Raw genomic sequence first — 16,676 nt, forward strand, 5'->3', positions numbered from 1 at the left:
CCCCAGGAGGTCTCAGACAGTTACATCTGTGCCCTTGGATTCACAATATACCATGAATGTAAATTTTGGGTGCTTGAATGGCCCACTGAATGGTCAATTCGGTTTGTTGAAAAACAAAATCTGAGGTCACGGATATTGAACCCGAGGGGTCGGATTGTGAATCCGAAGTCACGGTTAGTGAATCCCGAGTGCACGGATTTACAACCGTGAATACCAACAATGTCTCCTTCTCTGGGCGGCAGCTGCTGCGAGGCCTCATCGGCAGCTTGCCTCGTTACGCTTCCAAGTAGCTTGCCTAATTGTGTACCGTTGTATCGGCAAGAAAATATACGGACGGGTCTGCTTTTTATTTTTATTTATTTCTTTATTCGACAGGGACAATACATATTAATAAACATTTCTGTAAATTTGCCAGATTTAGCCAAATGGCTAGTTTCCACCTGCAGTCCTTGGCCAGAAGTAACAATAGGCTCCCTAAAAAGCAAATAACAAACAAGAAGATAAAAAACACATTAACTAAGATAAAAGCAACAGATAAAACATTAATTATAACCACACACGTATCAGTAGTTTAAGCCACAAAATACATAAAGCATGCAGGACAAACAAGAGCCAGCATCAGACAAATACAAATAAAAAGATAGACTAGGACTTATAGCCACATCAGATGTGTTAGACATCGAAGCAGTAGCCCACTAAAGCATCGAGGCACTTTTAAGGGCACTTTTCCTAAATGGACTAATGCAGTTCCCTCTTGTGACTCCTATTGTGATCCGATGTGGATTTGTTCTAAAGTTAACAAATTCTCTGAGTGGAGGAGGGGATATGCAATGCATGATTTTGTAGAAGAGACATGCGTTTTTGTGCCTAATCATGTTTTCCCAGCTCAATAGATTGTATTTTCTTAAACTTGATTGTGATGGAAATCTCTCAAAACAGTACTGCGCCAGACCATTGGCAAGGGCAAATAAAACACAAATTTGCAGATTAGACTCTGGTTTGCAGGCTAGTATTACACAGTAGTTTATCTGGAAGGGACCTTCTAAAATGAAGATAAGGACGATAAATTACCGGCTTACGTCTTATGTCGGAAAACCTGAAAGAATGCACAATGGGCCCAATCCATTTGACCACCCTGATAATATTACATCAACTATGTTCCTGCAATGTGTACTTCCTTGTTGGCGCTAATTATGCGATAGCCAAACATAAAGAGCAGAATACTTGTTTACATGTCCTGTAAGAACTCCAGCATTAATCATGGCCCGATAACAAATTCGGCCATGATTGCCGATCTTGCAAATGGCCCTGATAAAAAGCAGCGTACTATAACAGGTCAGTGCGTTTCAATGGCCAAAAGGTTGCTTAAGTCGTGATCTGCTCGATATTGTAGTACCAAAAGTACAAAACTTAATCACGAAATAAACCACTGTCCGATAAAACGTTCCAACCCTGTTTACAAGTGAACCTTAATACAAAAAGACAACAGCGGGTAATAGGTCCCCAAATAAAAGTACACCATTTCTGTAAAAGAATGTAATGGGAATGTAACAATGTAACATGGGAAATCACACAAGACTACAGGTTACATAATTCAAAAACAAAAAAAAACAATTCAAAAACAAAATACGTTTTTAATCCAGTAATCATGCTTTGGTGTGGTCACTCTTATTAACCAAATAAAAAAGTATTTAGGGTCGACAACTCAAAATCCTTATTAAAAATAAAAACGACCATGGGAATTTAATAAGATCCGAAAACTAATCATCAGCCAGTGCTAATTATTCCATAGGGTGGTTGATTGATGGCCAGGGTGGCCTGTCCCGTTGTGATTGGCTATCTGGGGAGCATGTCCTGCAGATCTGCAACCACGTAGCCCACCACGGCCCACAATGCCGAGCAGCGGTCCATAGCGTCAGGGCTCTGCACGCTCATGGTGTCCCCCTCCGAGTGGTGGAACCAAAAGTACCGGTCGTCCTCAACGTGGAGACTCGCACCTGGATCAGACACACGCACGCACGCACACGCACGCACACACGCGCACACACACACACAGATCAACACACACACATTTAACAACACAGATCACCACACACACACACACACACGAAACCACACACACACTCACACACACACACACAGATCAACACACACACATGAAACCAGACAGATCAACACACACACACACACACAACCACACACGCACACACACAGCTCAACACTCACACATTTAACAACACAGATCACCACACACACATGAAACCACACATCAACACACACACGCACAAACACAGATCACCACACACACACACACACACACAAAACCAGACAGCTCAACACACACACACACATGACACCAGACAGATCAACACATACAGGCACAAACACAGATCAACACTCACACACACAAACACATGAAACCACACAGATCAACACACACACACACACACATGAAACCAGACAGATCAACACACACAGGCACAAACACAGATCAACACTCACACATTTAACAACACAGATCAACACTCACACATTTAACAACACAGATCACCACACACACACACACACACACACCTTAAGGGGAGTGACAGCACACTATAACAATTGTTGGTGTTTGCTGCCATCTAGAGGTTAAATGTATTAGATTAATTCACAATGTAGTGAAGTACCCTCTGATGTGTGTCCCTGTGAATCGATTGTCTGTAAGAAGTACTTTTCCATTTCATCCGGGTTGATCTTGGGAAAATATTAACCCAAGTATACACAAGTCTTAGTGTACGCATCAGACCCCGAAACGAACAGACATGTCAACGCGTAAATAAACTATTCTGCTCTGTATATCACATTCCCTTTACAGTATATCTGTCCTTACTCCGTGTATACAACATAGTATATTGAACTGAACCAGGCATTCTGGTGCGGCCGTCCTGAGAGTCCAAAAGGAGACCCGGTGTTTAGTCGACACCTCCGGTTCACGTTGTATTGGGACACGTTATCGCGTGGGGCCCGGGATTGTGGGAAGGCTCGCGTGCATCGCGGGGATTGCGGTGCATTGAAGTGTGGGACAAAGGTTGAACTTCAGTTAACTTTTATGCAAATTAGACCATACAGCAGTGTGAGTTCAGCCAACTCATTGGACAATCGACATTCCGTGAGTACTGGCGGACCATATAGCCTCATTTCATTTTCCTGGTTCTAAGGACTCCATCAACAACGTGTTAAACTCCCACGGGCAGGAACCAGAGGGTGGGTGCCGGACGATACCACCATCTGGTGGGCCGGCCGGTGGGACTCACTGCTCCGCCCGCCTACGCACTTCCCCGGAATTTTAATTTCCCTTCAGTTCTACGTCTGGATTTGCGGTATATTCGCAGGTTTTCTGCAGCCAATCTTTTGGCTGTCCAATCAGCGAACAGAGGGAGTGGCTGAGAATAATGACGCTGAGGTCGTGCGCTAGTTTGAGTTGTCAAACGTTAGCGATTGGTTATGGCAGATCCAGAGTGGCACCAGGCAGATCCAATCGTTTTAAACTCCGACAGACACCCGCCTTCGAGTGAGTTAACGTTTGTTGGTGGAGAGAGGCTAGCAGGGTTTCTCGTAATGAAGAGTTGCGACCGGTTCCGTTAAGGCGTTTCGCGATTTCGAATGTGCTCAGCAACATTGCATAGTATTTGTTCTATCGAAACGTTCACAGGTAAGGAACAAGGAGGGAAGGCAGGCGGACGGGTTTCCAGGGGACCGACCTGGCACCCCGGCCTGCATCCAGGGGCTGATGTCGGTGCCCTCTCCGTGGGGCTCCAGCCGCGTCGTATTCAGGGGGGCCAAGAGCTGGACCACCTCCTGCATCACCTGCCAGCGCGTGCACACACACACACACACACACACACACACACACACACACACACACACACACACACACACACACACACACACACACACACACACACACACACACACACACACACACACACACACACACGTTACTAGTGTCTTCTACAGCAAGGATCGAGAATTGACAGGGATTTTTCATTACATTTTTATTGGGTGATTTCAATTCACCTGTCAATCGTCCGATATCGTGGAGATTCTCTATTGCTTGGCTAAAGTGGTCGTATACACTATTTATCAGGTTCCACTCTCAATCAGGTTTGTTTATCATGAATCCAATTCAAATGTGTTCAGAGCGCTACAATGGTTACGGTTACATATGCGGATACCCACTTACCCTGTGACGAATGAGCTGAATGAGCTCTATATGTAAAGACAAGACACTTTTAAACACTAGAGTAAATAGTGTATACACCTCATGTGTCTTCCTGTGGGCCTATCTCATCATTTATTTAATATTTGGTCATTAATTGAACTTTTGCATTCGGTCATCTGTAATAAACTATCAAAGCGTCTACCTCCTAGGTGGCAGCATCACATTATGTTCCTTTGTTCAGTGCATAATCCGTCGCTATAAGGCCAAACCACAGTGACACCGCAAGATGTGCAGTGTAGGATTCTCATATCTGCAACAGCCAATACTGGATTTGACTCTAGGCTTTGTCCGGATTGTAGGGCCCCATTGCGTTAACGACAGGTGTGATGCCATCAGATGATCTCCTCTCCTACCTTCTGAGCTGCTGGGCTGCCGGTAAACTGCAAGGCCACTGGAGCGAAAGTTCCCAAGTCGGACTCCATGACCAGGTCGAAGTTGGAGATGTTCGCCTGTCACACGAGGGTCAAGAAGGAGGGAGAGGGATCGAGGGGAGGTCACCGGTTAGAGCCTTGTGAGCACCATGTCTTTCAGAGTAATTCGAATAACAACATCTGATTTTGTGCAATTGAATTGCGAAACCAACCGGCCAAGGCTGTCGCGGACGCCTAAATATATGCTCATTAGCTTTAGTCAAACCCTAACCCGATGGTAAGTTGAGATAAAAAACATTTCGTGCAGACCAGATTAAGATAGTAAAAAAAAAAAAAAGTTAACAAAACATGACTCCACCTAGATTTCCCTGTGGTATATGCTCTGTGTGGTATATGCTCTGTGTGGTATATGCTCTCCGTGGTATTTGCTCTGTGTGGTACATGCTCTGTGTGGTACATGCTCTGTGTGGTACATGCTCTGTGTGGTACATGCTCTGTGTGGTATATGCTCTGTGTGGTATATGCTCTCTGTGGTATATGCTCTGTGTGGTATATGCTCTGTGTGGTATATGCTCTGTGTGGTACATGCTCTGTGTGGTATATGCTCTGTGTGGTATATGCTCTGTGTGGTACATGCTCTGTGTGGTACATGCTGTGTGGTACATGCTCTGTGTGGTACATGCTCTGTGTGGTATATGCTCTGTGTGGTACATGCTCTGTGTGGTACATGCTCGGTGTGGTATATGCTCTGTGTGGTATATGCTCTGTGTGGTACATGCTCTGTGTGGTACATGCTCTGTGTGGTATATGCTCTGTGTGGTATATGCTCTGTGTGGTACATGCTCTGTGTGGTACATGCTCTGTGTGGTACATGCTCTGTGTGGTACATGCTCTGTGTGGTATATGCTCTGTGTGGTATATGCTCTGAGTGGTACATGCTCTGTGTGGTACATACTCTGTGTGGTATATGCTGTTACAGTTAAACATGTGGTAACACACTAATCTACGGCTCTTCCGCACCCTTTCATTAAATCAGAGATCACAAAGATCTGGAGTCTGTGATTGGTTTACATCCCCGAGATGGAAACCGGTCCGGTATCAGTTCATAACGTCCCCCTGTCCCCCCCGATTCAAGTTGAACAAGGTTAACCACAGAAGAGTAGGTGTGTTTAGGAGGGGAATAAACCTAGAATGGAAATAACACGGGGTTTTTGAGTGATCATGCATAACAAACTCTGTAGGTGTCGAGAAAGTAAAAGCTGCGTCGCGTTTTGAACTACACACTTTTTCCATTTAGTTTCGGCTGGGTTTTTGGATTGTCTGTGCCGTTAAAGTAGCATTAATAATCGTTTGCTACTTTAACGGCACCGACAATCCAAAAACCCAGTCGAACCCAGATGGAAAAAGTGTGTGGTTCAGAACGTGACGCAGCTTTTACTTCTTCGCCACCTACAGAGTTTGCTATGTACGATCGTTCTAAAACCCCAGGCTATCTCCCAAAGACATTCGACCGAGGGAACCGGGAGCCTCGGTGGCGGGACTTATCCTTCAGAGGTCCACAGCAGCGAGGTCGACGGCGACTGAACCCCGGTGTTGGCGCGTGTCTGTAGCCACACTGGTACCTTGTGTCTCTGGTAGTACTGCCGGGCCCCGACCCCACCCTGCTCCTCGGCGGTCCACAGCACGGCTCTCAGGGTTCTGCGCGGCCGCAGGCCTGGACGCACAGAGACAGGGCGTTCACATCCACCCAGTACAACTCGGTGCATTTTTTTTAATCGTTAAATGTATTAAGCGTTTGTCTTGTCAACCTTTGGAACGAGTCATTAACATTGCATCGCTATGCTAGCTCCTTTGGCACTCTGGGGAATCCGTACAGAATTAATTAGTTGTTTGTTTGTGTGTGTGATATGTGTGTGTGTGTGTGTGTGTGTAATATGCGTGTGTGTGTGTGTGCAATATGTGCGTGTGTGCGCGCGCAATATGTGTGTGTGTGCAATATGTATGTATGTATGTATGCATGTATGTATGTATGTGTGTGTGTATGTTTGTTTAATATGTGTCTGTGTAATATTTGTGCGTATGTGTGTGCGTGTCCTCAAGCCCGTAGCAGCTGTCCAATAGACTAGGGTCCAAAAATCTGTTTTCCCACTTCTGTGCAGTTGTTGTTGCTCCCCTTCTCACTTGCCTAGGTCCTTGATGATGGACAGGGCCTCCCAGGAGATGATGGCTCCTCCCCCATCGTCCATGGCTCCCTGTCCCACGTCCCAGCTGTCCAAGTGACCACTGAGCACGACTACCTGGTTGGTTGAAGGAACCGGTGTTAGAAATGACAGCTAAGTAGGAACTTTCTACAAAAACTCAAGAGAATCATCACTTTAGAATGGGTCACCAACCACTTATTGGACAAAACTCTTTCTTTACTTCTGAGGACGAGTGAGAAACCGCCCCAACCACGAACCGTGTGTGGTGCAGCTTTTAAGACTGCAATGAGCGAAACCCATATTATGGAGCCGTTTGGGATTCAACTATTTATCTTGCAAGTCACTACAGTGTAACCAAAGTCCACTGAAGAATTGAACAGCTAAACACACTTGAACTCAAACAAACAGCCAAAAAGATAAATACTGAAGAAGAGTTCAGACGTAGAGCATGCAGCAATACAAACTCTTCAAAGGGGACGGAACAGCTTGATACAGGGCACAGTGAGACAGGCTCTGGTTAATGTCAAGAGTCTGGCAGGGGCCAAGTTTCAGTTTTCCACTTCACTGTGAAGAGGACATTCATAACAGAACAATCCCGTAGGGAGGATTCTCCCTCACACAGTAGACATTACATTTTACATACACATTTAAATATTCCCCCTCTTGACCCAAACTGTTAAACAGGTTTTGATTATACAAAAGTAAACACGGCCAGATCTAGGGATATTATCTCTTTGTGAGGGTCACCCAGACTGACAAGTATTCGGACAGTGTTTTGAAATTAAAAGCCCACCACCAGAACCCTTGCGTTAGCATGATTCATGTCACATGTCCATGAATCATTTCCGATGTTTTCCGATCATCACCTGGTGTCTATTTTTTCTTCTGCAAACATCTCCCCCCCCCCCACAGGATGAGTCACTCAGACTTATAAGAGATGTCCCAGCACAGGGGGCTTTTTGTTTCCCTTTTCGGCTGTGAGGGTATTTTATGGATTCCGTGGAACAGCTGACATCAGCGGTGCTGCTGTCAAACCAACTTCCTTACAGATCCCTGTGAACGTTGAACTTGGCCAAAATTAACTGGAAAACTGAGTTGACAAGTCGGTTGAAAGCTGGCAGAGCAAATTACAGAAACAAAAGTGATTCATCCGGATTCACTCAGCCTGTGTCGACGTGACAAAACCTGCTTGGCAGCGCGTAGCAGGCTCGAGAGGAGAGGGAAACATGAGATCATATTGTCGGTTGGAAACTGGTTCATAAATGGGAGGGTTCAAATGTTCACCTGACCCTTGTTAGAATTAAACTAATCTATTTAATCCTATGAAGGTTGGGAGGAACACATGGCAGAAGACACAGTATGAGCAGATCATTCTGCCCAGGAAGGTAGAGCAGTACATAATGCCTGCAGAGTGTGAAGGAACTGATAAACGCTGAATAAAACGCACACATTATACCAGGCATGCCAGTGGGCAGCGACGAGGGGAATGACACAACTAGCTGTGTCAGCGATAAAAAAAGAGTGTAACCTTAGATGAGTAATGCTTAACGTCTGACAACTGGCTAGAGAGTCTGAACAGAAATTCAAGAAAGTCGGAACAGAAATTCAAACAGAAGTTTCTGTTGCCATGATCACAGGAAGTTGCAGGGAACCGTTCTCTCAGTCGCTTTACAGAGAAGTTCTTTGATGAAGCGTGTTTGGGTACGGGGAGGTTAAATGCCTGGCATGCTGTACTGTAGGGACGGTTCATCAAACCCGCACACAAAAATAATTAATCAGGATTGTTTAAGGGTGTAGCAATGATCTAAAATGTTCATTTGAGTCATTGAATACCGTCGTTATGTAAAAAGAATTTCAACACATATGACTTAAGATACTTCTAAAATAAATTGCCATACTCTAGCAATTTATAATATATTACATGACGAAACATACTATTAAAGGAAATTTGAGATAAGATGAGTCAACGTCAAGTGTCATAGCTTCACATATCACAGAAATTCAGCCTACAAAGATCTGGAGTGGTGATCGATCGAGGACAATAGTATTGAAGGACATGGACATCCCTGATATTGGACAGTGACAACAACACACTATGGAGAGAACCTTCAGCACTGAAGTGACATTAGAGGATCAAGCCTTTCCTGAACCAAATAAAACATATCCTTTCCTCTAGACTTTCCTGTTGCATGTGAAATTGTGAAATCATAGTGTGCATTGTGAAATCACACATTGATATATTGTGAAACCACGCAAGACATGACCCATGTCCCCAGATGCTCCATTTCATTGATTTTGAGGAATCTAGGTTGTCTGACCTACAGGCCAAGGGTGATTCGATGAGTCAACAGCATTCCTGTTAGTCCAGCCCAGTTCAACATTACCCACAATCCTTAGCACCTGTCCATCGCTGCCCGGTACCAAGTTAAGGGATAAGATAACATTATACTATTTCAATCCCAGACTGAGAATTTGGGGGCCGCAGCTGTAGAATGTAGAAAGAGATAAAACAATAAACGAGAGTAAAAAAAGTTACTTATTTACGATCGTACAGTAACGTTACGATCGTAAGTAAATAAGTAACTTTATTTTAATCTCCTCATTCAATCATTCAATCGTTCAATCAGCCCTACACTATATACACACGGGTGCATTGACGTTTCTACAAACTGCGAACCGAGCGTTTGCCAGAACAACTAAAGACATCCATCATCTGGTTATCAGGGAGCTGCTTGTGACCACAATCATCACTTCGTGACATGAACTGGAAGTTCTGTCTTTTCCTTAAAGGCCTCCTAAAAGGCCCTTAAAGCCTCTTCTGACATCACTAGTGGGCGTGTCCACCTTCAGTCTACCAGCCTACCCAGCGGACTGTAGCAAACGTTGCTCATTTATGCGTCACACATCTAGGTGGCCACACCAATGTGATGTCAGAAGAGGCCGGTTTTCCAAACGGCTTCTAACGGCTGATCACACTCACACCTGGTGGTATAACACGTCACCTTTACAGGTACACCCCCCCCCCCCAGGTGGGTACCTGTTCAGGGTGCTGCCAGCCCTTGATCTCCGCCACCGTGTTGAAGGAGTCTGCGTCCGGCAGCGTCTTGGCTCCCATGGTCAGCCGGACCACCACACGCTGTCCCCTGGCTGCCATGCGGGCCATGAGCTGGGCGTCCTCCACCGTGATGCAGGCCGCCGGGATACGCCGCACCCCCTCCTGGTAGTCCTGGAGGCCTGTGTGGGGGCTTGGCCGGCCGGCCGGCCGAAAGACCCCAGTAAAGACCGGGATCCCGGAGAGCTCCTTCAACTAGACCCGTTTCCTTACTTCCCTGTGGAGCTCGGTTCTATCACTACCAGGTAAAGCCCCCACCCACCCCCCAGACATGTACTCGATGGTCAAAAGGAGACTTGGAATTGGATTCCCGTATTGTCACTGGGGATACTATTTCAGCTTTGTCTAGACTAGTGGTTCTCAAATGGGGGAACTAAAAGCCAGACAACAGAAAATTTAGAAAATGGACAAGTGGTTGTATTGTAAATCTGAAAACAAGGACAAAGGAGAATCCGGGAAAGAGGAGGCGCATCAAGAAACAGCAAAAGGTGCTAAAATATATTTGTTTCAAGAAAAATTGATTTTAATGGGATTCACCTCCACGGGATTCACCTGCTTCTTTTGTGGGAAGACATTAGCCAACAGTTGCATGAAGCACAGGCCCATGTATCTCACTAAATTGTGAGTATTTGCACCCTTTTAATGTTCATGTTTACGCTGCCATATAGAAGGTATACTAAATTTTTCATTTTTTCTCCCAACAATGTTGTGTGCCAGTGAAGGGGGTACTAATACCACCATCACCCCCCTTCTTGGATGGGGGAAACTAGTAGAAAGAGTTGGAGAACCACTGGTCTAGACAATGACATTACTTCTCTTGGACAGACAGGCTGACAGACAGACGGGGGGGGGGGGGGGGGATACCTGTTGATGGAAACCGGGGTGACGGAGCAGATCAGCGCGGCCACGGCTCCTAGCTTGGCGGCCTCTGACGCGCCGAACGCCCGGTACGCCACCGTCTCGCCGTAGCTGACGAAGGGCTGGTTGAACACCACGATCCTGCCCGAGACGTTGGCCCCGCGGCTCTTCAGGTCCTCGAAGGAGCTCACCACCACCACCTCCGCCTCGATGCCTGGAGGGGCGCCGGGCCAGGCGGAGAGAGAGAAGGAACAGAGCGTCGCTAAACCGTCTCTCAGTGTACCACTGGCTCATAGATTCAGACCGACTGGAACCGTGAGCCGTCCAGAAAGAAAGGCGGTACACGCTTCAGTGGGAGAGAGGGGATTGTTTTGCTGTTGTTCAGGTATTAATAAAACATCTGTTTAGTTAATGATCCGCATACATGGCTGCTCACTCAAGAAATTCATTATTTGACACAAAAAAATTAAAAAAATGTCATGTAACAATTACGATTATTATTAAAAAATCATATCATTCGTCATGATATTCATAGCAGCAGTCTGCTATTCGGAAATAACAGACGCCACACTATTCTAAAATACCAGACCATAGCAAACCGTCGTAAACAAATCCCTATGATGGTGCTGTTGTCAAACGACATCGGTAACGGATGTTTGAGTGAAGCCAGGAGAGACAGCTGCGACGGATTCATCCCTCGACCGACATGGTCCTTAAAGTGCTTCCACAAGACGAAACCGTCTTACTATCAGTCCCTCCCAAAAAATGTGGCGTTTTTTTGTGATTGTTGCGGCCAAAAATCCTTGATTATGCGGCACGTTTTCTTAAAAAATGCGATGAAATATGCGGCATATTTAGGCAATTTTATGCGATGAAATTGCGGGAGCTTGCACAAAATGCAGCTTTTCCGTGACGTTCGCGTCGCGTAATTACGTCACTTCATAACGTTCCCATGGCAACAGTGCGAAACGGCTGCTGTTGTGTGAGGTAAACGCAACATTTTTCAACTTTCTGCTAAGATATATGTGACTGTTTTGCAACGAAAATGCGGGGATTATGAAATCACGCAAGCCCCGCATATTTTGCGCGGAAATCGGCAATTTATGCGGTGAAAGTGCGGCATATTTGAAAAAATGCGGCCCCCCGCAAGAATATGCGGACTTTGGCTGATTATGCGTTGAATTATGCGATCGCATAATGGCTTTTTTCTGGAGGGACTGTTTCCATGACCTGTACCTCCAGGGGGGGTCCCCTCGCTGCTACCTAGCCCCAGCATGGCCAGCCTCTTGGGCCTCGGCAGAACCATCTCAGCCCCCTCCTCTCCTCTCACCCAGTGGGGGACCTTCACCGGCTCTGCTCATCAGGAAACAAAGACAGCCGTCATACTGGTGGCGATGGACAAAGACAGCGGTTAGGTTGTCACGATTGTAGGGTACGAGTCAAGGCTGTTGGGTGGTCGATGTGTCCGTGTGAGGAACTCCTTATTAGGAATAACTGCTTGAGATGCATCGTGTGGTTTTCAGCGTGATGTTTCAAGTAATGTCGTTTAAACAAAACATTGAACAAAGAAATATAACAACAAGATCATTAAAAGAACACCAATGGAGACAATAAACACACAAACAAAATAACAAATTATAATTATTATTTATATAATATTAATAATTTATAAATTAAAATAAATCAATAAATATAACAATATAAACAATAATTATTAAATAATAAAAAATATATATAACCAGGAGATTACGATCCAAGCAGAGCATGAGAATGTATGATTCATATTGTTAAATTTAGCACGGGAGTCGTTTGATAAGGGTCAGTTTGGATCAGCAATGGGGCGTTTCCTAGTAAACATCATAGGCCATGTTCATAGTGCAGGGATTATAAATACTCTATTCTTCCTCTCAATAACTCGCCAGACATAACACATGACCAGAGAACATCACGCTCCATTATATTGACCTTATTAACCCTAACCTCATTTTCTCAAGACATCACAAAGCATGACCTGACCTAGTTTACCATTCCAGTCATGTATTCTACTCCCTATGCAACTATCCCAGATAATTCACGCACTTTGTGTGTCACATATGCCGAAATAGGAACATAAACATGCAATCAAAAACTCTTCCAAACAACACATACACACGCCCAATTACTAAACAGCTAAATAATCTGGTTTCAAAGTATGCAATGGTATTCAATTCAATTTTATTTGCATACCCCTTATCACCATTACAGTCTAAAAAGGCTTAACCGGCCAAATAGTTATAACACCCCACTGACCCAAGCCCCACCAAAAAAACTCCCTTTATCAGCAAGGAAGAAATCTTGAGGATGAACAGAGTTGGGGATCCCTCCAGGGCAGATTGGTGAGCGCATAAGTACCTTCTTAAGTATCTCAAGTAGAGGACCCCTGGTGATCAACCCTCAAATATAACCCTTCAGTATCACTCCAACCAGCCAACTTAAAAGGCCCCAATATTACCACCAGGTGCGATTGTCACCCCCACTTGCGATGTCAACAAGTCACAGGGCAGATCTTGAAACGGCTTGCAATGTTCATTCAAACTCACAGCTGGGGGTGATATAGGGGCAGTGTAACTCTAAACCTTTCCATAACGCCAGTCCTTCCAACCCTCCATCTCCAAACATCTAAACCTCTACTTCCATTGTCTAACGATGGAACACCGTGGGCCCTAGCAAGATCATTGCTGCTAGCTACCTCAGGAGGCTGCGTTCAGTCCATCTGTCCCAGGTCATTACTCCAGCCTGACCTGCACTGTGACCCAGCCCTTAGCTTTGCTGCACCACAGCGGATGAGAAAGCAGTGGGCGACCCCAACTTCTCCCGCAATCAGGTTGAAATAGCAATGAAAGCAGATGATTCTCTTGTTTACCAGAAACGAACCATTCAGTTACATGTGTTTTCTAACCTATTCCAACACCCACACACACATATTTATTTCCTCACAAACACGTCGCCAGGTGCTTCTGTTCATTTGGGAACAGTGTAGTTGCTACCAAAGATCAGGTGGTTGACTTAAACGACTTGGAAGGACATACTGAGTCTGGAAATGTCACTAGTGGAGACATCCAGAAACACACAGTGAGAGTGAGTGAGTGAGTGAGTGAGTGAGTGTTGACCTACCTAAATGTACATCCAGGCCATCTTGGCTCATGGCGTTGTACATGTATGCGATGGCCAGTTCCAAGTTGTGGGAGCCACTGACTCGGTTTCCGATGGCGTCCGTGAAGTTGGACAGGCGTTCATAAGAGCGCTTCTGGGCGGAGCCGGACAACACCAGCTTGATGATCTGATTGGCTACGTCAGTGTAGCTCGCCACCTCTTTCTCCATGTCTGAACAGAACAGAACGACGGCCATCAGGAACATGAAGTGCTTCAATGTACTGGCAGTATGTGTGTATGTATGAATGTATTCATGGATCCAAAGGGACTGCTTGTAGGATTTTCACGTGCATAGATCACTCGCAATTCCCAATACAGCACAGCCTGTGGGCTGACTTCTATCACACTTAAACCAGGCCGGTTTTGCAGTTTAAAGTCATTTTCAAATTGTTCTAAAATTTAAAAACACGATGAGGAAGCCTGGCTGAAATAGTTGAATGGCCGCAGCAGCTATGATAGACAATGCTAAGGACGGAACCAAAACCATGTCGTTACCGCACGGACATCCAGATGAGAGAACCGAGCATATTTCAGAATGTCAGGACTGTTGGGGTCGCCCACTGCTTACTAAACGATGACAATAGTCCGGAGTAGGTTAGGGAGGCGGCCCACCAGTGTTGCTGGGTGTTTCCAGGTGCAGGGTGGATGAAATGGACTGTGAGATAAATGTGTGGGTTGGACTGCCTTTGATATATGTTTTTGTCTACCTCCTGTTGCTATTTATTGTATGTATTAATAATAGTATAAATATATAACGCACTTTACATCAACTTAATGATCTCAAAGTGCTAAGTAGTGTAATATGTGAGACTGGAAATTGTGTTAATTGTGTAGCATCTACAGTAGCTGCTATCGCTGCTTTACACGGGGAATGGGTTAGCCTAGCGATTGTAATACTTGCACTTGGTTCTATGAACATCTTTACTGTACCGACAGCGATATATTGTTTCACTTCTTATGACAAATGTACTTATTGTAACAAATGCACTTATTGTAAGTCGCTTTGGATAAAAGCGTCTGCTAAATGCCCTAAATGTAAATGTAAATGGAAATGGAAACTGTGAACTAAATTGCCCATCTTGGGATGAATAAAGTTTTTCTAAAAAAAGACTGTCTACCTCTCTGCATGGTCACACACCCACAGCCGACCAGCAGCACTAGACACGTCCAGAGCAGAAGGGGGGGAGACTGAAGGCACAGCGGTCGATGCTCCACAGCCATCTGTGGAATCACAGAGAGAGAGAGAGAGGGCGGGTGGGGTGAGAGAGTGAGAGTGAGGGAGTTAGTGGAGGGGCAGACGGGTAGGCAGGGGAGTTAAGTGAGTGAGTAGGTGAAGTGAATCAAAAGCTTGAGTAGTCTTGGTTGCTTATTGTATTGAGGATGTAATCATAATAAATGAATAAATGAACACAAACGGCAATATAATTATAAAAATTAAGTTGAGTGAATAAAATGTTTGTTCCCATCATATTTCATTAGGATAGTGGTTTTGGGAGTTGTGCCATTTTACTACTGTGTGAAAACTAGGTGTGAAAGTCGTATCAATAGCATCAAGATAGGACTTGCAGTTTAAATTACAGAGGCCAAGTATCAAGGCAGCACACGTGAATGGCATGGTAATAACTCTGACAGCCAACATATAAATCAATCAGCACATCAGATTACATTCTGCTTTATTTTCCAATTATGCTGATCAATGTGCGAAACTCGAGACCGCAGGCGCAGATCTCATGACTCGGGACAATACCACTTCTCTTTCTGTGGACCAGCCTTCTCTGTGACTGCACCGCTAACCTACAACATGCTTTCCCATTTGCGTCCTCATAATTTGTCAACCACAGCACATAAACAAGGGCTTCAAATTAAGTAATTGCGTGCAGACTGTCTTACTGCATTGATGAACCTTACGATTCGGAGCCTTTCTTGTCAAGAGTTAACTCCATTATAACTATGTGTTCAACAACGTTCATGTCAGCCTGGCATGTGTCAGCCTGTTCTTGATCAGTTCAGTTGGGTCTCACCTTGATCGGTTTCAGATGCATTGGCTTTGCTCTCGATTCAATGATGCTTTTTGATGGTTTGTTTTTCACTATATAAATCCCTTAGATCAGGTATTTGCGAGCCATCAGATGTAGATGTATTACCAATCTAAACATTACAGACAGCAGCGTCACAAGACTGTTTACTTCCGCAATGTGACGTTCTTCAGAATTACCGCTGATGATTGGTCCGCTGCAGACTAAATAAACTAAATTTCTTCCAAATAGAGAACAATAATTCCATTAAATGTAGTTGTTTTTTTATTCAAGGTTTGTTTAGAGCAGCAGACTCTAAACAACTGAGTGCAGTTTTACTTGGGATGGTAATATTTGGCTTGAACTATAGGCATGTGTCCTGTATGATAAAAGGTCGACCCTACAACTTACAGAAAGCCACACGTTCCAATTTTGTTCAAATGCTCTGATGTTCGGCCAGAATCAATAAAGGCAGCATGTCTGTATGTGTTTGCATTGGTTACAGCTTGAATGCTAGAAAGTAGGCCTATGAAGATACTTTGTGGTTAATCACCATTAATTTACTACGTAACCCAACCCAGACCGTGATAAAAATATATAGTATATTGATCAAAAGGATTTGGGGAAGGGTGACAAGACAAGAATCAACATACCAGTCAAAAC

General features: G+C 44.8%; 1 protein-coding gene across 1 annotated transcript; it reads right to left on the reverse strand.

Annotated features, from left to right (window-relative positions):
- Positions 1–351: 351 nt before the first annotated feature.
- Positions 352–16,162, reverse strand: LOC307070413 (carboxypeptidase Q-like). Its single transcript, XM_079728867.1, has 11 exons — positions 16,020–16,162; positions 15,117–15,219; positions 13,960–14,169; positions 12,043–12,159; positions 10,813–11,020; positions 9,874–10,081; positions 6,821–6,932; positions 6,258–6,349; positions 4,618–4,713; positions 3,744–3,849; positions 352–1,997 (listed from the first exon to the last, which is right to left on the reverse strand). Exons 1-11 carry the CDS (start codon positions 16,038–16,040, stop codon positions 1,837–1,839), a joined length of 1,434 nt encoding a protein of 477 aa, XP_079584993.1. The 5' UTR covers positions 16,041–16,162; the 3' UTR covers positions 352–1,836.
- Positions 16,163–16,676: the final 514 nt, after the last annotated feature.

The sequence above is a fragment of the Pollachius pollachius genome (genome assembly GCF_949987615.1).
Source record: "Pollachius pollachius genome assembly, chromosome: 1".
Classification (NCBI taxonomy): Eukaryota; Metazoa; Chordata; class Actinopteri; order Gadiformes; family Gadidae; genus Pollachius; species Pollachius pollachius.

Coding starts and splice junctions, on each gene's coding strand:
- LOC307070413 (XM_079728867.1), bottom strand. CDS start 16,040: ATGCATCTGAAACCGATCAAG. Junction 10,082..10,812: donor ACCCCGGTTTCCATCAACAG/GTATCCCCCCCC, acceptor CGGCCGGCCAAG/CCCCCACACAGGCCTCCAGG. Junction 6,350..6,820: donor GTCCATCATCAAGGACCTAG/GCAAGTGAGAAG, acceptor CTGTGCGTCCAG/GCCTGCGGCCGCGCAGAACC.